The 21,697-nt window shown below is 37.9% G+C and overlaps 1 protein-coding gene and 1 long non-coding RNA gene across 7 annotated transcripts in view; one reads left to right on the top strand and one right to left on the bottom strand.

The window, feature by feature from the left end:
- LOC140691315 (uncharacterized) overlaps window positions 1–6,685 on the top strand; it is a 29,873-nt gene extending 23,188 nt beyond the window's left edge. Inside the window, exon 3 of the long non-coding RNA XR_012066923.1 lies at window positions 6,455–6,685. This is a non-coding gene — a long non-coding RNA (uncharacterized lncRNA). The remainder of the gene's footprint in view (window positions 1–6,454) is intronic.
- DCTN4 (dynactin subunit 4) overlaps window positions 1–21,697 on the bottom strand; it is a 111,172-nt gene that overhangs the window by 19,036 nt on the left and 70,439 nt on the right. For 2 of the 6 annotated variants that reach the window (XM_072954606.1, XM_072954615.1), the window contains exons 3-6: window positions 11,087–11,157; window positions 8,756–8,934; window positions 3,068–3,111; window positions 682–789 (exon numbers count right to left, since the gene is read on the bottom strand). In XM_072954606.1, coding sequence (XP_072810707.1) covers window positions 682–789; window positions 3,068–3,111; window positions 8,756–8,934; window positions 11,087–11,157 — 402 coding nt within the window. Of the gene's footprint in view, window positions 1–681; window positions 790–3,067; window positions 3,112–8,755; window positions 8,935–11,086; window positions 11,158–12,001; window positions 12,052–12,992; window positions 13,011–13,231; window positions 13,248–13,534; window positions 13,734–21,697 lie in introns of those variants that run through there. The other 4 variants (XM_006204438.4, XM_072954628.1, XM_072954632.1 and 1 more) reach the window with 4 other exon arrangements.

The following is a 21,697-nucleotide window of genomic DNA, read 5'->3' as shown; positions in this document are numbered from 1 at the left end:
TGCCAATCTGCTTGGCTCCAAGTGAACACACAGAAAATTAATTGTTTTGTGAGAACAAGTAAAACTTGGGCAATAGCAAAAGCTCTAGATCCTAATTTCTTGCTTCTGATTGGTAGTATACAAACCAGTAGAGAATGACTTTCATAAATAATTCCTATTAAAAACCACGCTTGCACATATTACTACTTATTTAACAACAAAAATGCTCTGTATAAAAGTCAGTGTTTTTCATACAGAAGAACTATTGGAAGGTGCCAAAAAATTATAACTAAAGCTGGGAAACCACTACTACCAGGATGCCAAAGGTGGGTGGGCTGCAATGGGAAATATGGATAAAACCAACCATTTGCTCCTATTTTTCTGACTTTCTTTAATACCCAAGAGCTGTAAGTTTGCCTACAAAACTAAACAGTAGCCTCTTTGGGAAATAATCAAAAGAGAAAGGGGAGTGATGGAGAAAGAAACACAAATGTCCTTAAAACTCAAAGAATTCAAATAGAACTAATGATATGGCAAAAGCATAACCACTGGACTTGACCCCTATGGTCTGAGGAGCCTTTGCCTGCTAGCCATCAGTCAGGAATCTCGGGACAATGGCCACTTTCTGAAATGTTCACTGTTCTTATAACACGCAGGTCTTGATCAATGAACTCCAAACTCCTTTATGTACCAAGTCCTCACCGAAAAAGCCAAAGGCATATAGTTTCTACGCCGTGCCAGTTTCTTGCGATCTCGCTCAACCTTCTCCTTCTGAGCAAGTTGCTGGTAATACTCAATCAATTTGTTCATCTGTAAGAAATCAAGGACTCAGTATCTGTTTCATGAAAAAGCTAACAAGAAGCTTACAAAATTAATCAACTATACCCACTAGACACATAATGAACAGAAAAGACAAATTTATTAAGGTAGGCAAGTTTGCCCTTTTTTTCAGAGATTTTTTTTTCACTGTGTGATCTATTTTCAGAATTGAAATGGAATCTTCAAGTTCAACAACAGGAAGAAATGGGCAAAGAAAAAGCTTGAAAATTTCATGTTTTCTTCTCACGGCTCTTTTACTTCATTACTTCCCCTCACAACTGCTCCTACTATTTCTGCATGGCTACAGGACCATCTATTCCTAAGGATGTAATATTTCATACTCTATTTTCTCACCCAGTCTATCACACATTTTCATTTTTAAAACACATTTTAGGGTGGGAGGGTATAGCTCAAAGTGGTAGAGCGCATGCTTAGCATGCACGAGGTCCTGGGTTCAATCCCCAGTACCTCCTCTAAAAAAAACAAAAAAGTAAATAAATAAATAAACTTAATTACCCCTCCAAAATAAAAATAAATAAATAAATGAAACCCTAAAAAAATACATCAAAAAATTTTTAATCATAAAAGCAATCTGATAATTGTGAAAAGTTCAAACAATATACAAACATAAAGATTAAAAAGTAAAATTTATCTTTTATCTCTTGTGCCTAAGACCAGCCTTCCTCTCACCAGAGGTATCCACCATTATAGCTTAGATATCTTTCTTACACTTACAGATACAAGTATGATATATTTTGCATACATTTTTAAAAAATCCACGTATAGATGTATAGCTTTTATGTGTATAAAAATACATGTATTTTTATTTTTCATATAAGGAAAAAACTTTGTTTTAAAACTTTTTCACTTGAAGTATCATAAACTTTTCATTCAGTACAAAACTTCATTCTCTTTACAGGCTGCATCTTATTACCTGGTACAGATGTCCTAAAGGTATTTAACCATTTCCTCTGAGAGCACTTAAATGGTCTCCTGGTACCCACTCTTGTAAATAATTACTTTTCAATTCACCAGTAATTATTTTTCAGAAGCACTAATCTGATTCTGTCAGCTTCTCACTTAAAACCTTTAAGGGCTTCGCAAATTGCTTCCTGGTCCACACTTTTCTGCACGGTCTGACCCCAAATCCTTCTCTCCATTCACCTATTGCTATGCTCCACTCCGGCACACTTGCCCTCTTGTCTATGACGTGCTATGCTTCGTCCACTCACAAGCTCCTTCCCTATGCTGTCCAACACCCTGAATTCTTTTCCTTCTGTGCCTGCCATCCTCAGGTCCTAGCGCAAGCCTTAGACGTGGACCTAACTGGTTGAAACTCCCCCTAATAAATGCTTACATGTATAATTTATCACGCTTTCGTATCACTTAGAGTCTTTTCCGTATCTGGGGAACATATGATTGTTTTCCCATTAGACTTCAGTTTTACGACGGTAAGGACCATGTATTACTAGTGTTCAGTATCACCCCTGGCACAGAGTATGGAGCACATGTTTGATAATCCCATGTATATATATGTATTTTTCTGTGTGTCTGCATAAGTACAAGTATTTCTGTAGGTCACAGTCCAGGAAGTAGATACTGCTGAGAGCTTAAGAAATCTATTAATTTACACTAACAATAGTATGGTTGTTAAAAGGTCCAATTCCCTACATTCCCATCCAGGATATTTTCAGTATTTCCAATTTTTGCTGATATCATAAGTGAATAATTATAAGTTACTGTTTAGTTTGCAGTTTGATTATACAACTCACTTTGATTACAGTTCATCATCTTTCTCATAGTCCATTTCCAGGGGCAACAAAATCAGTTCTGACGTATAGTACACAGATCAATTCACTGTGAACTACTAGGATGTCCACATCATGATTCTATAGGCAACCACTACTGAGTCCAAGGGTGTCTTCTAAATTAGTGTTGTTTCGAGGAGTTAAGATGTCTGTATGTCGATGACATTTCTGAGAACAAATGGACCCTTAACTTAGTTGGTGGGTACGTGAAAAGCAAAAACATATCGTTTCCTTTTCCCAGTCAGAACTAAAATTACACCTAAGTTTCTCTATTAACTTAAGTCAGATAGGTAAAACTGTTATTGTGATTTAATGCCTTACAACAAGAAACACTTTCTAAGGGTAAAGGACATCAAAATACACATCACGGATTTATAAGCATAAGCCATATTCACTGATAAAATGATCCTTTTCTTCCTCTTTTTCTTATTTCATCCTCTCTGTGATGACCCTTTACTTACCCGTTGCGTGTGAGGATTTTCAGGTTCCTGCCAACCACCACTAGCTGCAAAATAAAGGAATATTAAACAAGATGTTCATAATCTGATAATTTCATTTTCATGAAAACAGGTCATCTGCAGGTCACAAAAATAAAACTTAAAAACACAAAATCACACAATTTCCAAGAAGGAGCCCAAGAAATTATATAGACCAGAGTACTCAGAATAAAAAAAAAATTTTTTTTAAATATAATGATGGTGATAGTAACAACCACCACCACAACCACCACTACAACACACGTACAACTTTCTGTGCCAGGGACTTGACATGTATTACACTTCATCTTACTTTCATTAATAACCCTCTGAGATATGGACTCTCACTATTAGTCTCATTTTAGAAATGAGGAAATTGAGGCCTAGGGAGTTAAACAACTTGCCCAAAGTCAAAGAGATAGGAAGTAGCAAAGCCAGGGTTCAAACCCAGGCAGTCTGACTCCAGAGAACTTGACGTTATCTGCAACACTGTGCAATTTCTATGTTCTATGACCTTGGGTTAGAGAATTTCTCTTCTTTTTCTGATTGGAATTTTTTCTTTCATTTTTGAAATTTTTTATTGACGTATAGTTGATTTACAATGTTGTACTAGTTTTAGGTGTACAGCAAAGCGATTCAATTATATGTACACACGTATATATTTTTTTTCAGATTCTTTTCCATTATAGGTTATTATAAGATACTGAATATAGTTCCCTGTGCTATACAGTGGGTTCCTGTTATTTATTTTATACATAAAATAAATCCTTCTCTCCATTCCCCTTTGGTAACCACTTTGTTTTTTATTTCTGTGAGTCTATTTCTGATTTGTAAATAAGTTCACTTGTATCATTTTTTTGGATTCCACATATGGGTGATATATGATATCTGTCTTTCTTTCTCTGACGTATTTCACTTAATATGATAATCTCTAGGTCCAGTCATGTTGCTGCAAATGGCATTACTTCATTCTTTTTATGGCTGAGTAATAGTCCATTGTGTATATATATGCCACATCTTCTTTATCCAGTCATCCACTGATGGACATTAGGTTGCTTCCATGTCTTAACTATTGTAAACAGTGCTGCTATGAACACTGGTACGCATGTATTGTTTTAAGTTATCGTTTCGCCTGGATATATGCCCCAAAGTGGGATTGCTGGATCATATGGTAACTCTATTTTTAGTTTTTAAAGGACCCTCTGTACTGTTCTCCATAGTGGCTCCACCAATTTACATTCCCATTAACAGTGTAGGAGGGTTCCTTTTTCTCCACACCCTCTCCAGCATTTATTATTTGTAGACTTTTAAAAAGTGGCCATTCTCATTAGTGTGAGGTGATACCTCATTGTAGTTTTGATTTGCATTAAGAATTTGTTACATAAGAAAGAAAAGCACACATCATAAAGGAAAAAATTATTCCAGAAAGCTGAAAGTAAAACCACAATGAATGCTTTCAACAAATGGTGCTGGAATAACTGGATATCCAAATATAAAAAAAATTAACCTCAACCCTTACGTCACAACATTTACAAAACTTACCCTCAAATGGTAAGAGATTTACATGGAAGAGCCGAAACTATATTATTTCTAGGAGAAAACATAAGTGAAAATCTTAGTGACCTTGGGTTAGGCTAAAGTTTCTTTAGTAGGACATGAAAGGCACAAACTATAAAACAAAAAATTGATAAATTAACCTCATCAAAATTAGAAACTTGTGTTCTTCAAAAGACTCTGTTGAAGAAATAAAAAGATAAGCCACAGATTGGGAGAGAGTATTTGCAAAACATCTATTCAACAAAGGACTTGTATCCAAAATAGGAAACTCTCACAACTCAATGAAAAGATAAAAAACTCAATTTAAATGGCAAAAGATTTGTACAAACACTTCACCAAAGGAAATATATGGATGGAAAATAAGCACATTAAGGAAATGCAAATTAAAATCATGATGAAGTAACTCTACACATTCACTCGAATGGCTAAAATGAGAAAGACACAGAATACTAAGGGGTGCTGAGGAACTGGAATTCTCCTACATTGCTGGTGAGGACCCAAAATGGTACGGCCACTTCGGAAAATAGTTTGGCAGTTTCTGGTCCAGTTAAACATACACTTACCCTATGACCCAGCAATTCTACTCCTAGATATTTACTCAAGAAAAACAAAAACACACATCCACACTAGAATTTGTAGGCACATGTTCATAGCGGCTTCATTTGTATGAGCCCCAAACTGGAAAAACATCAATGTTCATCAACTGGAGAATAAATAAACAAATTATGGTATATCCATACGATAGAAAACTACTGAAAAATAAAAAGCAAAAACACGACGGGACCTCAGAAGCATTATGCTAAGGGAAAGAGACAGACACAGAAGACTAAACTGCTCCAATTACATAAACTTCTAGTAAAAGCACAATTATGGTAAAAGAAAGCAAATCAGTGTTAGTCACAGGCCAGGAGGTAGGCGGAAGGAACTGACCGCAAAGGGGCATGAAAAAGCGTTTCATGGTAATGGAAATTCTGTATAACATGATCGTGGTGGTGGCTACATGGCTATACATATCTGTCAAAAATCAAAGAATTCTACGCTTAAAATTGGTGAACTTCATTATACGTCAATAACATCTCAAGAGAGCTAACCAAATAAAAAGGGAAAAAATAAACTGTAATGAGGTATCGTTTCACAACCACCAGTTTGGAAAAACTTGAAAGAAGTCCAACAGCAGTACGAGCTACCAAGGATCCAGAGCAATAGGTAGTCCACTCTTATATATTATTAGTGGGAGCAAAAACTGGTGAACCATTTTGGAGAGCTAAAGATGGACACAGCAATTTTATTTTATTTTATTTTATTTTATTTTATTTTATTTTATTTTATTATAATATTTCAGATTTATTTTTTAAATGTTTGTTTGTTTGTTTGTTTAACATTTGCTGAGCCCTGCTCCATTTTAATTTTTTTGGAGGGGGAGGTCATTAGGTTTGTTTATTTAATCATTATTATTGTTTTTAATGGAGGTACTGGGGATTCAACCTAAGACACAACCTAAGAGCATGATAAGCATGTGCTCTACCACTTGAGCTGTATCCTCTCCCCTGTATACAGCAATTTTACTTTTACTTTTTATGCAGAGAAACCCTTACTCCTATGACAGGAAATACACACAAGAATGTATCTAACTGCACTGTTGTCAAAAGCAAAAAACTGAAAACAACCTAAATGTCCACCCAGAGGAGAGCTGAGAAGTAAACTGTGGTAGTAAGTCATACATGAATCAACGACCATCACAGCTACCCACCACAAATGGACTGGTACAGAAAAGTTGTAGCAGGATACCTAACAGCATGTTTCTACTTGTTTCAGTTGAGAAGCATTATTTACTAGCGGCTACGTACACAGGCGGAGAAGTGCAAAGACAGGCACGGACACTGATGAACAACTGAACTCAGGACTGTGCTGGTCACCTCTCGGAGGCAGATGAAGGCAGATGCAGTCGGGGAAGGATATACCATGGGCTGTTTGGTTATGTTTAATTTCTTAAGCTGGGTGATAATCTCATCAATGTATTATTTGTATAATTCAAAATAACTTTTTTTTTAAGCCAAAAAGGACTCTTGTTGAAGGCGACACTTTACCCCCTTGCAAAAAATGGCAGCAAATAACATTCTTCAGCACAGTATTTGTATTTTAAAAGTTACCTTACTTAAGGCAATCATGGAAAATAATTACATGAAAGAAGTGTTTTAGTAGTATTTTAGAAAACCTGAATGCTTTACTTAATTACTTCTTTAGAACTGATGATTTATTCTAAATAAAAATTTGATGGTTGGGGGAGGGCATAGCTCAGCAGTAGAGTGCGTACTTAGCATGCACAAGGTCCTGGGTTCAATCCCCAGTACTTCCACTAAAAAATAAAATAAAAGTAAAAAATTAATTAAAAAATACATAAATCTAATTACCCGCCACCCCCAAATTTGAGACGATCTCGTAAGTTTCTGCACATTACTGACTTAATGGCTTATTTACAAATAAACAAATAGTTCTAACTAAAGTGGTTTCAGGGCTTGTTGGACACCAATGACATCATGGAAAAAATGAAATTATTTGTATTCCTTAAGAGCTCCTAGTATTCAATTATCACTATCAAGCTATCCTAGAGGAGTTAGATTTCTAAAAACACATGCTTTAAATTCTGAAATAGAAATTCTCCAATTCTAATGGCTTATGCACTTCCAGAATAACAAATTAAGAAATCTATTTGGATTTCTAAGTTTTGTTTTTCTTTAATTTGATAAAAAGAAACAAAATGCGAACACGGAAAAATACACTCTAACTAAATGAACTGAGTGCCACTTTGAGGTTTTTAGAGTTGAATCGAAAGAAATATCACCCATATTTACTTCCAAAGTGTGTAAGACTTTATAGGAAATTTTTAGCTAAAGTCCATTTTCATTTTAGCTATATCAAATGACATAATGAGTTTGCTTTTGGCTTCCTCATATATTAGTAAGCTGATATTTTTAATGAAAACTCAAAAATGGGAGTTAACATGTCTAAAAAACTTTCAAAAAATTAAACAAATGAAATTTCAGCAAGAAAAAAGACAAGGGGGAGTTAGCAGTGCCACTGTTTATATAACAAATAAAACAGCAACTCAAGATTTCGAACTGACTAATAAGAGTGTTTCTACTCTCTGATGTTAACCATGGAGTATGGGAAATATAAAAATAAAGGAAGTTTCCTGATAAAGGTAAGTGCAACCTCTGCTTCAAAATGCTCAAATGATGGAGAGGTAATTAACCCCTTAGACTGTCTTTAGGTCCAAACATACAGGACTTTTCTGTTTCACTCATGATACATATATACATGTACCTTTGAGCGCATGTTCGAATGCTCCAGGATAGATATTTGCACATGGAACTGCTGGGCCCAAGAATAAAAGCAATTTAAAATGTTCATAAATGTTGTCAAACTGCTCTGTAAGGTGGCAGGAGACAAAAGGACTCTTCTTCTCCCATATTCTTTACCAGATTTTTAAAATTTTGCCAATTCAATGGATGAAGTTTTAATTTGCATTTATCTCATAACTAGTAAAACATATCTTTTTACATATTTATTGACTTTAAAAAAAATTAACTCAGCGAATTGTAAGCAAAAAAAGATCCAATAATTTGCACACATTTTGGTTACTGCCCATTTTTATTTCCATTTCTGAGAGCTGCTGCTCATATCCTTTGATGACATTTTTCAATTGGGTAGTTTTCTTATTGACTTATAAGGGTTCCTTATTTTTGGTTATTTATCTTCAGCCTGTTATATACAATCCAAGATACGCTATTTTCATCTTTTAGGTTTGTTCTTGGTGTGTTTTACCATCAGGAGTGTTTACTTTTTATGAAGAACATTAATATTTTGATTCCAAAAAAGTGTCTGATTTATAAATGCTTTTTTATCAACTCTAAGAAAATGAAATAGTTTACCCAATCTCAGATGAAACATCATGGTCTATAAATGTGAGGACTGGGAAATACAGAAGATTTACTGACAACCTACTCTGTCTGAATTTAGCTCCTACCTCCCAACAGGTAACAGAAATAATAATTTGTGTGCAATAAGAGCACTGCCAATTTCACAAAATCTCCTGTTGAAGCCTCCCTCACTCACCCACAGATTTGTCTGCCATGCCCACATCTCTAGATGTCCAGCGACAAAATCCACAGGCCAGGTAATAGGCTTTCTTCATGGTGGTCTTAGCAGGGTCATCTGGAAGCTGTGTAGAGATGCTTGTGGCCCGAGTGGAGAGGGTGTGCATACAGCCAGGACAGTCAAAGCAGTTGGCGCATCTACGACACAACAAACACAATCATTCATTCATTCAACAAATATTTACCAAGCACCTACCATGCGCCAGACATTATTCTACGTTTAGGAATTCAAGAGAGAACTATAAGGGAAGGGTGTCTCTCAAGCAAAAAGAAATTTAAAAGTACTCTGAAGTGACTCTTACAAACTACGTTTTCAAAAGTATTATATGTTAATTATTTTTAAAAATGCAATCATCATCCAACCTTCTGAAGAACTGGAGCCTGACCCAATCCTACTCCACAGAGGTGGAACCACTGTTAACAGTTTGGAGTTAACTTTTAGACAGTTTGTACAGACCACAAAGATTTCTGTGGGACAGAGAAATGTCACAGCTTACGACTTTAGAGAGGACGGGCCAATTGCACAATGGAAATCTGAGAGGCAATAATACAATAAGCTGTGAAACTGGGTTTGGAAAATAACTGCTTGCTTGCTGTGCCAGAGCTGAAACAGATCCCAAACAAGCTACCAAGATGGAACAGCTCAGCAGCAGTGCATTTTCAAGGCTTTCTGCTCTCTCTTCTGGTACCACTCTTCCTAGTGAACCAGCCAACACTCCCCATCAGGGGCTCCCATGCCTTGTTGTTTTCAACTTCCCCACCATGTGAGATTATCAAGATTTCACCTCCAGTCCTGGACTTGCTCTGAAGTTCCATTCCATAACTCCAATTATCTGTGATATTTTGCTACTGGAGAATATCCTCAAATAAGGATAACAACAGTACCCACCTCACTGGGATATTCTGAGGATTAAATGATAGAATTAATGTGTGAACAGCATACAAAACTGGTTTATAAAGAGCTGTTTCTTGGGGACAGGAAAGACAAATAACAGTAGTTCATATCCATGGAAGTGTATAGATGTGACTAGTAGCAAAGGACTTTCAAACCAAGCTAAAAACCAAAGTGGTACTGGTAGCAATGAACACACCTACTACTCAGATCTTGGTTTTTAATACCACTCTCTAATAAAAGGTACCAGGGCTCCTTGGAGAAATGGCTAACTCTAGGACTGGGGCAGAAAATAAACAAGATGAGCCTGGAATATCTTCCAACACCAGAAAGCAAGACAGCACGCAAACAAATGAACAACGGTCCCCTCCTCATCACGGCGGACAATGATGGGTATATGTCAAAGGGAGACAGGAGTCTACCAAAAGAGGTCCCAATGGCCAAAGCTGGAACAATTTGAGTAAAAAAATACAGTATTGGATTATAACCTAAACTATGAAATAAATATTCATGAGCCCATACTGCTTTGAGTAAATACATATGGGAGAAGAGAAAAATCTTTCATGCAAAAGAATTCCAAGTAATTCATGGAAACAGTCCTCCCAGAAGGGGAGCATAATTCCCCACTATTTAAGTGTGGGCTGTGACGGTGCATTTCTTTCCGAAGAGTAAAACATGGAAAAAGAGAAGGAAAAAAAAAAAGAGAGAAACTTGACATCAGAGAAACCTGACAAACAGTAGCTCAAGCCAGGTAATCAAGGTTAACATCAACAGTGATTAGTCATACTGGGAGTATACACCCTTAATATGCTGTGACGAGAGATGCGCTATGCCTGTGTGGTCCTTCTTCCTATAATGCATTCCCCCAGTGGATGAGAAAAACATTAGACAACTTCCAACTGCAGGATACTCCACAAAGTATCTTACCAGTACACTTCAAAATTTTTAAGGTCATCAAAACTAAGGAAAGTCTAAGAAAATGTCACAGCAAGAGAAGTCTAAGGAGAAATGACAAATATAATGTGGGTATCCTGAATAGAATCCTAGAACAGAAAAAGGAGATTAGGAAATAATTGAGGAAATCTAAATCAAATACGGAGTTTACTTAATAATAATGCCATCAATACTGTTCATTAGTTGAGACAAATATGCCCTACTAATGTAAGACATTAAAAATAGGGGTTAAGGGTTAAGGGAATTCTCACAGGAATTCTTAAGTCTAAACTGTTCTAAAATATAGTTTATTTTTCAAAAATGAAAGGACATTTCATCTTTGGTAAAGGTGATGCTAAAAAATAAAAAACAGCTAGTTAAAGATAAAAGTTAATTCTTGTGTTTCTTATCAGCTATTTATAAAAACAGCTGGAGAAAACAGAAAAAAATGGATCCCAGTCTTACCTATTCTTTTTCAGTTTGGCTTCAGCTGATGGCATATTTTCTAAACAACTGGGACAGTAATGGGAGTCCACCTAGAGAGAAACAGGAAATCGAAAAAACCAGAGGAAAAGACACTGTTTAGTTTGTGTATATGCCTACACCAAATAGTGAATTTTAAAACAACATGATTCTACAGCAGGTGAGAAACCACTTGTCAAAGAATCTGGACTGTTTCAGCTTGAGGTTTATTCTTCAATGACCAGTTTTTTCCCTTAACCCCTGGGTTTCCTGAAATCCTTCAATTTTGCCTTTTTGATTTTTCCTGTTCCTTTTCATCAGGGTTTTATGTATTAGATGTGTTAAAAGTTGTTTACGTAGAAGAACTGTATAATAATCTAAACAGATTAACAAATAAAATAACCCAATTTATGAAGCTGTAATCAAACATCCTTTGATTTAGTTTAGCTTTATTGTAATGCAATCAACTTGACTACACTTAAGTTGGGAGATTTAAAATTTTTTCTCATTACTGAGGTATGACATGTTCACTGAAGAAAAGCATAAATTAACATTTACAAAGTCAGCTTTAGCCAATCCATTAGAGATTTTTAAATGGCAAATTAAACTACTAAGTTAACAAGATAGTCTTAATGTATTTAACTCAAAAACAGTTAAAAATTAAATTTATTGTATTTTTTAAGGACTGAATAATTATTTTCTTTAGTAGGTAGATCCTATTTGATAGTTCTAGAACTCTAGTCAAGTACAGTTGGAAAGGCAAATTCACTTGAACATAAATAAATACCATGACAGAAACTGGTTTCTTTTTCTCATCATCTGCTTATAAAGAGAACCACCTTTGAAAAGATACAGCTGCTGCTCAAATAGTCTCCGGGAACATAAAATAAAGTATCGCCAACTTGTATTTGCACTTACGCATCATAAAAGGCAAAATATAATTCATTCCTTCTTGTCCTGATTCCAAATTATGCTTGTCCCATCATATGCAGTTCCAATCTCAGGCTGCCATTAGAATTTTCTGGACTGCTTCAGCCCTTCCCCAAACCCTAATGGCCTCCATTTCACAGGTGCACACCAGTCTTTATAAAAGACTGAACGCCCTAGCTGAAGAGATCCTTAGAGTTCTTGGAGATTGAGCTCCCTAATGATCACCAAATGAAAATCTAATTCAATAAATTCTAGAGGTGAAGCTGGAACAGGGAAAGATCCTAAAGAGAAAGGACATGCCAAAGAGAAAAGCACACAGAGTGCTAATGGAGGAGAAAAACAAATCACGTGTATAATACAGCAATGACTTTTCTCTTTTATTATTTAACTGCTTTCTCTGACTATTCTTAATAATATGAAAAAATTCCTAATAATTACTGCTAATAATGTGTAGAATGGTTTATGGTATAGGACATCTTCTCATATTCAGTGAAGTCCTCTGAATCAGGCTGCTTGGTTTCAAATCCTGGTCCTCCCCCAATCCCAAATAGGACAAACATTATGTGTCTGTTTCTTTAACTGGAAAAGGTTTTTTTAAAAAAGGTATCCATTCTGTTGGTTTGCAAAATGATTAAAGAAGATCATGTAAAGCACACGGCATAAAGAAAAGTACTGAATGAGCAGTAACTATGTCTTATTACTAATCAGCTTTTCCTTCACGAGACTGCAAGTTACTCAACTGCAGGATTTATGTCTTAATGAATCTTTTAATCCCCAAAGCTTACTGAATGAACAAGATGTGCCAAGTGCTGCAGACGTTTGGGGGTTTTGCTATGTGGTGATTTTTTTTTAGGGAGTGCAGTCTTTCACGATCTGAGCAATCCCACCTCCAGTGCCCACTTGCGCCCATGAAGGACAGAACTGTACGCTCAGGAGACGTGCCATGAATACAACACTTTGAGCTTCTTACAAGACACACCTTATTCTAAGCGCTTTTCACTCAGCTCACCCCATCCCAACTTCTTTTTTGCAGGCCTTGGCCTGGGCCAAGAAACAGAGCAAGGCAGTCTGAGGAGGGCCCAGTTTCTGCCAAAGCGGGGGCAGAACTTCCAAGATGGGAGGGGCACCTCCTCAATTAATCTGGTAAGACTGTCCTCTCAAATGGCCTTAACTAAGCACTCCCAAACCTTTTTTCCCCCAACCCACCCAATTACCAACCCCTCCAGGGTACAGCCAGGGTCCCAAAAGTCAAGTATGTCCAATCAGAGGGCGCCCTAGACCCAGAAGGGCCGTTCAGCCCCACCCAAGGCCGCTCCTCCCTTACAAAGTGACAAATTGGGTACGTATAAGCAAATTAAATTGCAGGCATATATGAGTGACGGAAGGCACAGCCAATCAGCACACTAGGAAAATAACTACCCGCCTCCAACCGGCGGAACTTCCCCGCTGGTCGCCGTGACTAGGAGGAACGCCTCCCCCTCCCCCAACCCACACACACTATTCATAGGAAGACCGCGTTACCTCGTGAGACACACATTCCAGCGACCGTAGCTCGCTACAATAGCGGCAGAAGTAAAGCTGCGACAGCGGGGCCCGAACCTTCTTTTCTCCCTGGACTAGGTAGAGAACCCGCTCCGATTGCAGCAAGGACGCCATCTTGGAGGGGGAGGAGTCAACGACGCTCCCGCCGTATCACGTGACCCGAGAGCCAGCGTTTTCCTCACTTCCCTCCCTACGTCTTTCAACGTAGTCTTTGACGTAAGGTTTCCGAGCTCGCGAAGCTCTGCGCCGGGCGAAAGTCAAAGTGCGCATGCTCAGATGGGAATCCGGGTTTATACTCCACTGCGGGCCTCTTCCCCAGCGTTTCTGTGTGCTTCCGCTGAGCGGGCGGAAGTCAGAGCTTTCTGTTACTAAGTGCGGAGTTACAGACCAAGTCCAGATGGGCTTACTGTTCCCCTTTCCTTTGTTTCTAACAGAAAGGAAGGTTGCTCTTTTGTTTATTCAGCACTGCGTCTTCCACCCTCATCTTCCAAACATCCACAAGCTTGATGGAGGGTGTCTGCGACCGAGGTTCATGGGAGCTGGAAAGCTAAGAGTCCGCATCAGCACTTTTTCTTGTGACAACCTTGCCAGTGACCTGTAGGAAACTCAGAGATGTTATCTCGTTGGAAGTTTGTTAGCTTGTGAGCTCCTCCACCAGAGACCATATCTCATTCACTGCCAGGTTTCGAGTGCTTAGCATTACATTTGTCGGTATTGTGGGTGTTCAATAAGTATTGCTTATTGAAGGAATGGAATCAATGAAAGATCAATGTTGCCAGGTGTCGTTTATATTTTTCTAGTGCAGAAACTAAGGCTTGAATATGTAAAATGACCACTTGGAACTGACCTATCAGAGACTGGAGTCCATGTTACTTGCCATCAGTTCTGTGCTTTTCTCATTGTACTAGTGTTGTATTATTACCTGACGTTAGAGTTAGTGGTTGAAAAGAAATGGAACCGAATAGTAATATTAGCTAACATTTGTTGAGCACTTATTGAGTGCAGGACACTGTCGAAACTTTACATAAGTTGTCTCATTTAATTTTCACAAAAACTCCAAAAGGCAGATGCTATTATTATCTTTGTTTTACAGTGCAGGAAACTGAGGCTCAGAGAATTGCAGTGAAATGCAACTTGTCTAAAGATTCCTAAATAGCAGCAGAACCCTGTTCCAGAACGTGCATTTCCCCTATGCATACTGCCTTCAGCATATTTTCTTTCTTTACCCCAGCTTTATTGAAGTATAACTGACAATTAAAATTGTATATATTTAAGGCGTACACTTTGATGAGATGATAAACTTGTGAAATAATCGACACAATCAAGCTAATTAACATACACATTACCTCACATAGTTACCATTTTCTCTCTTACTTTATTTCCTTTTTCTGATGAAAACACTTAAGATCTACCCTCTTAGCAAATTTCAAATATATAATACAGTATCATTAACAGTTTTCACATTGTTGCATACTCCAGAACTTATTTATCTTCCATAGCTGCAACCGTGTACCTCTTGACCAACACCCCTCCATTTCCTCCTTCCCGCAGCCCTTAGCAACCACCATTCTCTCTATTAGTTTGACTTTTATATTCCTTGTATAAGTGGTATCATATGGTATTTGTCTCTCTGGGTCTGGCTTATTTCACTTAGCATAATGTCCTCCAGTTTCATCTAAGTTGTTGCTTATAGCATGATTTCCTTTTTTCAAAGCTGAATAATATTCCAGTATGTATGTGTGTATCACATTTTCTTTATTTATCTCTTGACATTTAGGGTGTTTCATTATCTAGCTATTGTGAATAATGCTGAAATGATCATGGGAGTGCAATTATCCCTTCAAGATCCTGATTTCATTTTCTTTGGCTATCTACCCAGGAGTGGATCTGCTAGGTCATATGATAGTTCTATTTTTAATTTTTTCAGGAGCCTTCCTACTGTTCTCCATAGTGGCTGCATCAATTTACATTCCCACCAGCAGTGCACAAGTTTGTTATCTTTTGTCTTTCTGCTGATAGCCATTCTAACAGGTGTGAGGTGATATCTCATTGTGGTTTTGATTTGCATTTCCCTGGTGATTAGTGAAATTGAGCACCTTTTCACATACCTGGTGGTCATTTGTATATTTTCTATTTTCTCCTAATCTATAGGTGGCCTTTTCATTCTGTTGAGGGTTTTTGTTTGACGCAGTCCCATTTGTCTATATTCACTTTTGTTACCTGTGCTTTTGGGGTCATTTCCAAAAAATCATTGCCCAAACCAATGTTAAGAAGCCTTCCCCCTGTGTTTACTTCTGGTGGTTTTATGGTTTCATGTCTTACATTTAAGTCTTTAATCCCTTTAGAGTTTTATGTGGTGAGTTTTGTTAGAGTTCAATTTCATTCTTTTGAATTTTATCCAAACGTGGATATCCAAGTTTCCCAACACCATTTATTGAAGGGGCTATCCTTTTACCTTAGTGTGTTCTTGGCACCCTTGTCAAAGACCAGTTAACTGTTGATGTGTGGATTTATTTTGGGATTCTATTGTTTTCCGTTTGTCTAGATGTCTCTTTTTGTGCCTTTTTGATTACTGTAGCTTATAATATATTTTGAAATCAGGAAATGTGGTGACTCCAGCTTTGTTCTTTGTGCCCAAGGTTGCTTTGGCTATTCAAGAGCCTTGTGGTTCAATATGAATTTTAGGATTGTTTTTTCTGTTTCTGTGAAGAAGGCCGTTGGGATGTTGGGAGGGACTGTACTGAATCTGTAGATCATTTCTGATAGTATGGATATTTTAATGATATTAATCCTTTTAATCCATGAACAAAGGATGTCTTTCCATTTATCTGTCTTCTTTAATTTCCTTCATCAGTGTTTTATAATTTTTCACTGTACAGGTCTTTCACCTCTTTGATTTATTCCTAATTAATTAATTTTTTTGCTATTGTAAATGAGATCTTTTTCTTCATTTCCTTTCCAGATAGCTCACTTTAGTATATAGAAATATCACTCATTTTTGTATGCTGGTTTCGAATCCAGCAACTTTACTGAATTTATTAGTTCCAACAGGTTTTTTGTTGTTGTTGAGTCTCAGCATTTTCTATATATATGATAATGTCATTGGCAAACAGAAATAATTTTGCTTCTTCCCTTCTGATTTGGATGTCTTTTACTTAGTTTTCTTGTTTAATTACTCTAGCTAGGATTTTCAGTACTACGTTGAATAGAAGTTATGAGAGTGGGCACCCTTGCCTTGTACTGGCTCTTAGAAGGAAAACCACTAGTTTTTTCTCAGTAATTATGATGTTAGCTATGGGCTTTTCATGTATGGCCTTTATTGTGTTGAAGTAAGTTCCTCCTATACCCATTTTGTTGAGAGTTTTAATCTTGAAGGAATGTTGAACTTTGCCAAATACTTTTTTGTGTCTCTTGAGATGATCATGTAGTCTTTTTTCTTTCATTTGTTAATGTGTTGTGTCACAGTAATTGCTTTTCATCTGTTGAATCTTTTCTGCATCCCAGAGATAAATCCCAGTTGGTCATGATGTATGATCCTTTTAATGTGCTACTGAATTTGATTTGTCCATATTTCACTGAGGATTTTTACATCCATGTTTATCAGGGATATTGTCCTGTAGTTCTATTTTTTTGTGGTGTCTTTGTCTGGTTTTGGTATCAGGGTGATGCTGGCCTCATAAAATGAGTTTGGAAGTGGTCCCTCTTCTTCTACTTTTAAAATAACTTAAGAAGGATTGGTATTCATTTTTTTTTGAATAGTTGGTAGAATTTACCAATGAAGCCATCTGGGGTCCTAGGATTTTCTTTGTAAGGAAGTTTTTATTGCTGATTCAGTCTCCTTATTTGTTATTGATCTGTTCAGGCTTTCTGTTTCTTCTTGAATTGGTACTAGTAGGTTACAAGTTTCTTGGAATTTATCCATTTATTCTGGGTTATCTAGTTTGTTGCCATATAATTGTTCATAATAACCTTGTATGACCCTTTTAATTTCTCAGGCATTGATTTAATGTCTCCTCTTTAATTTCTGGTTTTACTTATTTGAGTCTTCTCTCTTTTAGTCTTAGTTTAGCCAAGGGTTTATCAGCTTTATTTATCTTTTCAAAAAACCAACTCTCAGTTTTGTTGATTTTTTTTCCTATTCTCTATTTTACTTCTTTCTGCTCTAATCTGTATTACTTCCTTCTTTCTGCTAACTTTGGGCTTAGTTTATTATTTTTTAGTTCCTTGAGGTGTAAAATTAGGTTGTTTATTTGAGATCTTTCTTCTTTTTTAAAGTAGTCACTTACTGCTACAAACTTCTCTTAGTACTGCTTTTTCTGCAGCCCATAAATTTTGATATGTTGTGGTTTTACTTTCATTTGTCTCGAGATACTTTAAAAATTCTCATTTGATTTCCTCTTTGACTCAATGGTTGTTCAAGAGTGTGTTGTTCAGTTTCCACACATTTTTGAATTTTTTCCATTCTCCGGTCGTCAGTGATTTCTAGTTTCATTCCATTGTGGTTATTAGAGAAGATACTTGGAATGATTTTGATCTTCTTAAATTTGTTAAGACCTGTTTTGTGGCCTAACATGTAATCTATTCGTGTGTTTGAGAATGTGTCTTCTGCTGCTGTTGTGTGGAATGTTCTGTTAATAACTGTTAGGTCCGTTTGGTCCATATAGTGTTGTTCAAGTCAAGTGTTTCTTTACTTTTTCTGTCTGGATATTGTATCCAGTATTGCAAATGGGGTATTGACGTCTCCTCCTGTTACTGTACAGCTGCCAATTTCTGCCTTCGGATCTGTCAGTGTTTGCCTTATATATTTAGGTGCTCTGTCCAGCATATTTTCTGATATGATGTTGATAGTAATATCTTACATTTAATATAGTGCTTTTTTATTTGTACAGTGCTTTCACATGTATTATCTCACAGGCTACATCATACTTTATCTATTTAACCCCAAAAGTCATTACATCACATTTACTCTGACCTCTTATTCACCAAGCAACAGCCTGCTACTAATTTAGTTTCCTAGGTGGACTCTCCTCCTAGAAGAAAACGTATTAACAGCCAACTGCTTTGCAGTTATTTCTTCTGGTTAATGAATTCCTTGACCTTATGGCTTATAATTTAGGCTCTGCTGAGTTTTAATCACTTTTACTCGACTAATCTCCCCTGGTAAAATTAAGCCCCAGAGCCTGCAGGTTGCAGAGAGGCTGCAGACTTGAGCTGACCCCACATGAAACAGACACTTTTTGGAGGACTGGTTTTGAACAGTTCAATTAAATGGACCATTATTTGGTCCCTGCTATGCCCCAGGTAGTGGGTGAGTCTTTTCTTTAGGTTCTCCCTCCTGAATCACCAACACCTGCCTCTCTCCATTCTCACAGCCACTGTCTTAATTCAGAGTTCTACAGGTTTTCTCCTGTACTTACTGCAGCCCCCTGACTGTTATTGAATTAGCTCTCTACATTGAGCCAGAGTGGTTTTTCTAAAATGATCATGATCCTTTTGTTGTTTTGTTCAGCTTTCTTTAGTGGCTCTCCATCACCTACAGGACAAAACCCCTAACTCTTGGAATGGTTTATAAGGCCCTGTAGCCTCTGGCACCTGCCTACCTCTTCAGCCTCTCCTTCCAAACACCTCCTACTTGCACTCAAGGCCTATCTAAGTCTTGCTGATCCACCAACAAGAGTATGCAGTATCTTTTTTTTTTTTCTTTTTTTGGCTGGAGTGGGGAGAGGTAATTAGGTTTTTAAATTTTTTAATGGAGGTACTGGGGATTGAACCTAGGACCTCATGCATGCTAAGCACACCCTCTACCATTGAGCTATACCCTCCCCTCTAAGAACATGCAGTGTCTTTTTATACTTTTATGCCTCCACATACAGTTCCCTTACCTATTCCAAGTTAACTTTCTCTGTGAAATTTTGTCCAACTTTGCAAAGAGGGAGTTGACCATGCTCACCTTTGTCCCACAGCTGTGTCCTTTTAGCACAGTTTGAACACTGTGTTGCCTTCATTTTTTAAAACAAAGTTGTCTTCCCTTCCAGACCATGGCCTGGCAAAGGGCCTGGCCCAGAATAGGTGCTCAATAAATTTTGTCTGGTGACTTTTACTTCTGGAAATATTTATTACATGCACAAATGCTAAATTTACTAACATTACCTAATAAGTATTATTGGCAAGTCACCTTACAATACCTCCATGAAGCAGGTATTATAATTATTAACCCAATTTTGCAGGGGAGAAAATAGGCTAGGTTAAATAGGATAGGTTAAATAATTTGCCCAAGGTCACACCAGTAGGAAGTGGATGATCCCAAGCCATTTAACTCCATACCCTGCTGTCTTACAGATTATGGTACAGCCCATCCACTGGCCAACTTTTTCTGTAAAAAGCTAGGTAGCAAATATTTTAGGCTTTGCAGGCCAAGAGCCATAATCAAGGATATTATATAGCCATATAACAAGACGGAAAACTTCTGTTCCATCCCTCTGGATTGCCCATTGCTGGATGGTGGGCACACTTTGGACATCTCCTCCTAGCAAAGAGGAAGAAAGGCCAGTGGTGAGGGGGTGGAGCATAGTGGGAGAGGAGAGAGCAGTCACCACCATGGTCAATGTAACTCTCTTTTCCAATGACCCAGATCTTGGTGCCCTTCTCTCCTCCCAAGAAAGCCTGGCCATCTCACCTGGGGCAGACTGAGATTCCTCTGCTCTGTGACTTGTGGTTACCAGTTGCAGAATCCCCAGTGTGTAGGTAGTGACCAGCCTGGGCCCTAGGCAGTGGCAAGGCACAGGCACTGGAATGGGAGGCAGGCACTGGGAGCAGAGGGAGAACATAGTTCGCAAAGGATACCTAGCTTGGTTTCTGAGGCTCACAGGGCCAGCTTGCTTCAGTGGTGCTTGCAGGCTTTACCAAAACAGACAGCGGCCATGGACTGGTGTTTGCTGACACCTGCTATAGCCTCCTGGGGTAGTAGACTGGACAGCTCAGAATTATCATACAGTAGAAAGATCCTCGTTCAATGCTTATATTTTTCAGATGGAGAAAACAAGGTCCAGAGAGTCAAAGGACCTATGTCCCCAGGTTTTCTCACTCCTGGTACAGTATTCTGTGTTCTAATTCCATAAATGCAGTTCCCTGCACACCATATCAGTTCATTCATATTCACAGCCGAGTAAGAAACCAGTTGCTCTTCTAACAACACTTAAAAAGAGAAGAAAGCAAGTGTAAAGGAAAGTGGAACACTAATGGATAGATAACCTATTCAGTTTTGCCCTGGAAGTTTCCTGGGACTCCATCATTCCCATTTTGGGCGCATGAGTTTCACATCCCTGGAATGCTCTCTACTTGGCTTCAACAGGAATTTCCCAAGTCGTGGGTTCTGACCAGCAGAAGTCCTACCGACACAGAATGAATTACTCTAGACTCTGTGGAAAGTCAAGAGAGCAAGAGGGAGCCAGGAGCCAACTCCACGAGCCTCTCAAATGCCCCCACATTTATTGTGTACAATCAAAGGAAAAATCATTAACAGTTGTGTGATGGAATGCAGGAATTTAGGGAAAGACAGGATGGGATCGAGATTGGAGAAGTCACAATGAGTACAAAGGCTTTGTTTATCTTTAGGGAAGTCACAGGGAGAGGGGAACAACATTCTTACAGGTATGTTAAAGCAGACCACCAGCCCAGCCAGGTCCTTGTTTTGGGGATAACAGACTATCTAACAGCAGGCATGCCCAGCGTTTATAGCTGAGGGCCTGGGTCGTTGCTTTGCGATGAGCAGAGTGCTATCTAAAACCTCAACTATGCGAGCAAGGCATTGTCTCTGCTTTTTATGGCAAGGAGACAGGAGTGGGGATGCACAGGTGCCTGCTTGCAAAGCGGTTACTGAGCATATTCGTTCTTAAAGGAGACAAGCAGCTGCGGTCTGTTACAATTTGTTAACCCAGTCATGAGCTCCCACACCAAGTGTACCTCAGGCCTAAGCAAAACTTGTCCCCTCCTTTCTCTTCTTTGTGCTTAGTAGACTAACCAGAAGTTAATGTTAATTCTGTGGCACTGTGGTACACTTGCTCTGTGCTCTGCTGAAGATGTGGGGAGGTGAACTGGGTTAGTAGATACACAGGGTGACTTCAGGTTAACCGCTGTGGCTGA

Source organism: Vicugna pacos, chromosome 3 (genome assembly GCF_048564905.1).
Source record: "Vicugna pacos chromosome 3, VicPac4, whole genome shotgun sequence".
Taxonomy (NCBI): Eukaryota; Metazoa; Chordata; class Mammalia; order Artiodactyla; family Camelidae; genus Vicugna; species Vicugna pacos.
This window is presented reverse-complemented; position numbering and strand designations above follow the sequence as displayed.